The sequence below is a fragment of the Humulus lupulus genome, chromosome 1, assembly GCF_963169125.1.
Source record: "Humulus lupulus chromosome 1, drHumLupu1.1, whole genome shotgun sequence".
Lineage (NCBI taxonomy): Eukaryota > Viridiplantae > Streptophyta > Magnoliopsida > Rosales > Cannabaceae > Humulus > Humulus lupulus.
In genome coordinates, this window is record NC_084793.1 from 8,317,777 (window position 1) to 8,323,045 (window position 5,269).

Genomic DNA, 5,269 nt, shown 5'->3' on the forward strand with positions numbered 1-5,269 from the left:
ATAATATATAATATTTTGTTATCACTGTCAAATTAAAAAATTATAACATAAACTTAAACAAAAACAAATTAATTAATTAAAATAAAATATATTCAAGAAATTTTATAATAATTTAAAGAGTTTATACATTTTTAGACCTTGTGTTTTGTCTCATTACCTGTTTGGACCCTGTGTTTTGAAAAATTATTTTTTGGACCTTGTGATTTCTAAAATAATTCAAATAGACCCCTAAACTTGATTTTGATCAAAGTTTTTTAAACTAAAATCATATGTAATTCATCAAACTAACAACCTGAAACAAAAATATAGTCATTCTACCTAAGAACTATGTTGTTATATTCAATTTTTTGTTAATCAAAATTAAGTTTAGGGGCATATTTGAACCATTTTACAAAATACAGAGTCTAAAAAATAATTTTTCAAAACACAAGGTCCAAACAGGTAATGAAATGAGACAAATCATGAGACAAAACACAGGGTCTAAAAAGGTATAACCGTAATTTAAATAATTAAATCATATTTATTTCAAAATAATAAAAGCATACATATCATATTTTTTTTATCTTTTTGTGTGATAGTTTAATTTTTATCAAATGATTGGAGCTCTTTTTCTTTTTCTGTGTACATTGTCTACATTATGACTTTTCTCTATCATTACATGCAAGACTCGTACACACAACACATGTATCTTCCCCGAAAGCTGTAATTTTCTGCTTAGCTATATCAACCAGTAAATACTAAATAGACAATATATTCAGGGAAAACTAAAGAAGTAGACAAACCATAATCATCTGGCCAAAAAAGATGGAGAGAGAGAGGAAGAGAAAGAAATTCACATATTGAAGAGTATACAACCTCTGAATTAAATTCTTCAAAGGAAAGATAGCTGGTTCATCTTACATGGGAATGAAACCCAGAAATGGCTTCTAAAACATAAGAACCCAGATATTACTAAATTAGAGACCACATGAGTGGATTTTCTTCTATTGTGATAAGTTTTCCAGACAACAATAATGTTATTAGAAAAGCTTACAAATAGTTTGAGACTTAAAACTTTTGATACACAGGCCGTTTTGTATTCTTCAATATGAAAAAAGAAAGATCCCATTTCTCAACTTGGTCAGCCATAAATCGACCACCATCTCTGAAGTGATGACCAACCTATAAATCCCATATTTGTTTATTTACTTTTTCTTTTCCTTTCAAACCACTAGGGGAAAAAGGAGAAAAGGAATGAAAGAAGGGTAAAATTATCCCATAAGAAAATGGGGGGAAAGCAATACATACAAACTAAATGAGCCAGCGCTTTATGCAGAGGGAGCAGCTTGCAGCCTTCAGGCTTTGTGATTTTTAGCCAGCTCATCGACGTCCAGTTCAACCATCAACACTGGCATATCTTTTCGCATGCCGTAGAGACTGCGAGAAAAAGGAATGCAGAACTTTCATGTCAGGCACAAGTAATTTTCCTATCAAACAAGAAGTACGAGTTGACAGAGAAGCAAATCAGCAGCCTACCTATTCTTCACAGGTCCATGATCCACAGCTGTTCGGAGGCAATACATGACTCTACCAACTACGTCTGTCATGGGAACTGGACCAAATTTACGACTGTCATTGGCTTCCTGCCAGTGTAAATATGGATCAACAAAAGGCGTGGCAAATAAGATTAGAAGACGATTGTTTCCATCAGATGTAGAACAATTATATCACAAAAATGACAGCTACCAAAATGCAACCCGGGCATTTGAGTAACTGTATGCATGCATTCTCTAAACAGGATTTCATGAAAATTAAATTGGGCTGATTTCCTTCTCTTTTCTACATTTGTGAAAAGGGCAAGAGAGCATAAACAAGCCCCATCTCGAATAACTCACCAACACTAACAAAAGCAAACAAAAATAATTTATGCCGAATTATCTATTGGTTTCATTACTCCGAAAAGACTGCTTATTCTTTGCCATTATGTCTCAATATTTAAAATGGTGGTTGAAATTTTATAGGTGTGTGCAATTTATACTAATAATATATAGAAATATTTGTTTTCTTAGACTGCTCGGTGCATGCAATAGTGTAATTTTCAAAAACAACGAGTTGCATATACCTTGGGCTTCAATTTATCGTTGTCAGCCAAGATCCAGCACTCGTCCTTTTCAAGAACAAAAGGCTCATCATTTGCATCAGTAGACACCATTTCATACCCTTCAATAGCAGCCACTCTTCGTACTATATAACTTTCTGGGTTATCGGGGTCCTTCAATACTACTACATCTCCAACAAAAACATGCCTGTCAACATAATTTGACAACCCTAAAAATAATTAAATGTAGCCAGCAAGAGAATTCAAGATTTATAAGCAAATGAATACAGGGGTAAATCTCAAAATGGATGTTAGGTGCAATGCCAAAGTCCTTCAATAGATGCTCAGGGTCAAAAAAACTAAATGGAGATAGTATTGTATCAAAGATAACTCTCATACAAAAGGACAGTCTATTTCAACGGGGATATAAGAAAGTGAAGGATTGCACGTAATTTAAGTCAGATTTAAATCTCAATCATTATCAATCTATGGTTCATACAGATGCTCCCTATTCACTATTCAGTACTAGTTCTAATAACAAATATGATAACCATCTTAAATAAGACAAGTTTCACAACGAAATCAGAAATCCGATAACTCACAGAAAGCATTGAAGCAACAAGAAAAACAAATAAAGACAGTTTGACATGACAAGGTGCCTTATCATTGACGACATGCACCCCAATTAATCATCACCCAATATAGCGTAAACAAAAAAAGAATATTGATATTGGGTTCTCCAGCTGAACCCAGCAATATTTATGAAGCAGGAAACTCCAGCATATTGCTACATTGAACCCGTGAAGAATGATGTAAGCTTTACATCGAAGCACAAATGCCACAAAACCACACAGGCAATGCATGCTTCTAGAGACTCAAGTAGAAAATCAACTAGAGTTAACTGGCGCCTCTTAAAAACTATTATTACTTGATCAATAACATAACTGCCAGCACAACTAAGGCCAACAATAATAGCTAGCAATTGAGCTAAAGTTATGGTCACTTTCCTAGAAACAAATCAGAATTTTATGTAAGTGATTCTAAACATAGTTATGTAAGTGAATCTAAACATTGTCACAAATACATAAACAATATACGATAAAATATCAGGAAGTATTAAAATGAAAAAGAGCCAGGCTTAAAAGTTGATTCTATCAACAAAACAATCCAAGTTCCAAACCTGACATATCTCTAAAATTCTTCCTAATAAACTGATCTAAGGGGTCAACAACTCAGTGATTTACAAATTGATAACAACTATCTTATTCTTCTAAGTTAAAAATCTCACACAAAGGAAATTTAAAGTGAAAACAAGAGCTTCAATAAAAATATAAATTACGCTGGGTCAGTAGCTGGTAGTTTCCGGACAAGAAGAGTCCCTCCACCAACAGTTGGGGTCATCTCCTCTCCTTTGTTCCAATGCAAGTATGATAGCCTTCCTTGAAGAAGATTTCTCCATACGGCATCACCCACTTCTCTGTCAGTAATTTGACCTCTTTTATAATTCTACATCACATTAAAAATGCACTCAGAAGTGCTTAAATAAACATATGAAAGGGCAGGAAAGAAATCTCATAAAAAAAAATAAGTATCACATGAACAGATGATTTGAGAAAAAATGAAACTGATAAGACATAAGTAGGTGTATTACATCATTGCAGATAAATACATTTTTTGCAAAATATGACCCTGCTGCTCTTTATCATACTTATGAAGATTCAAATTGCCAAAATCAGTAACTCAGCAACCGAATGGATATGTGACATTATGAAAATATATAAAATCCAACACCACCAAGCATAACATTAAGTTAAAAACAAGACCCCTAAAAGGTAAAGAAAATAATGAACAAATAGCTATACAAGAAGAATTATATCTTTAAATTGAAAAACTTCATACAAAGTCAAAATTCTATGAATGAACAGTAAGGAGCAGTAATTATAGTCCTTTTCCAAAAAAGAAGAAGTCTTTAAAGTAGAAATAAGCCTTCATCAAATCAAATCCATTATTAACCTTCAGTAGATTCTGACACTGAAACAACAAAAGCAAGCAGCCCAATGCGAATATTTTATACAAATCCTCATTAACCCACAAAGCACTTCAAACCCCAGATGTAAATATGATAGTTTTAATCCATTGAAGCACCACAGACAATGAAATTCAAAGAACACACGACACAGGCGAAGTGAATTAACAAAACCCCATATCAGAATTAAACAGGGATAAAGGCATGAGAGAGAGAGTGAAGAACCTTCCAGCTGAGAGCGACGGAATACTCAAACTTGTGGGCTACGTATCGGAACCAGGTCGAGAGGGAGACCATTGCAAACTCGGTGGTTTTTGGTGTTAATATGGCCACGATTCGATTCAAGTCCTTAGTCCTCACCTATACCCTTTTAATTTTCTTAAACCCCTAAAAAAAATAAAAGTTCCCTTTTTGATATGCTTCTATCCTATGTTTCTTTTTTATACAATGCATTTACTTTGGGAAATTTGATTTTTAATGCAAGTGACACTCCCTTTCAAAAATACATTATCCCTATAAGTCTCTCGTTTTGGTCCTACTAATATCGTTACTACCCCTGGCATAATTTTCCCTCTCTTTTTCTCATAGTCTTCACTCTCTATCTCTTATTTCTCTCTCTATCTCTCAAACTCCCGTACACACAAAAAAAGCCAGCCACCATTAATTTGCATTTCGGATCTAGGGGCAAGTTGTGAATCATTTCAAGTCAAGAAACTTCATTTTGGATTTCGGATCTAGGGGAAAAAATCGTATGGGTAAGTATATATTTGTTATATGTAGTGAGGAAACTTGTCTGGTTACATTACTTGTCTTATTTCGAATAGATCTGTATATGCCTTCATGTTTTATTGCAATTTTTCACTGTCAGAATGAATTTTGGATACTTCGTGCGTTTTTTTCTGGATTTTTTTCCTGCCTCGATGAGTTTCGATGAAACTCGATAGGTCTCGATGTGTTGCATGCATGCTGGCTCGATGGTCCTCGATGAACCTCGACGTGCCTCGATAGTGTTAGGATGTTAGTACCTCGATAGTACTCGATAAAACTCGATACGTGTATAAGAGTTTAATTGGATTTAATAACTCGATGGTACTCGATTGTACTAGATAAAACTCGATAGGTGTATAAGAGTTTAATTGGATTTAATAACTCGATTGTACTCGATA

The 5,269-nt window shown here is 33.9% G+C and overlaps 1 protein-coding gene across 2 annotated transcripts; it reads right to left on the reverse strand.

Annotated features, from left to right (window-relative positions):
• Positions 1–818: 818 nt before the first annotated feature.
• Positions 819–4,498, reverse strand: LOC133785124 (mitochondrial ATP-independent inner membrane protease subunit 2-like). 2 transcript variants are annotated; one of them, XM_062224387.1, is made up of 6 exons: positions 4,329–4,498; positions 3,417–3,583; positions 2,102–2,285; positions 1,516–1,622; positions 1,288–1,416; positions 819–1,161 (listed from the first exon to the last, which is right to left on the reverse strand). In XM_062224387.1, the coding sequence occupies exons 1-5, from the start codon at positions 4,398–4,400 to the stop codon at positions 1,335–1,337; spliced, it is 612 nt and encodes a 203-aa protein (XP_062080371.1). In that variant the 5' UTR covers positions 4,401–4,498; the 3' UTR covers positions 819–1,161; positions 1,288–1,334. The 2 variants fall into 2 exon arrangements, with proteins under 2 accessions (XP_062080371.1, XP_062080365.1); XM_062224381.1 differs by having other exon boundaries at positions 819–1,416.
• Positions 4,499–5,269: the final 771 nt, after the last annotated feature.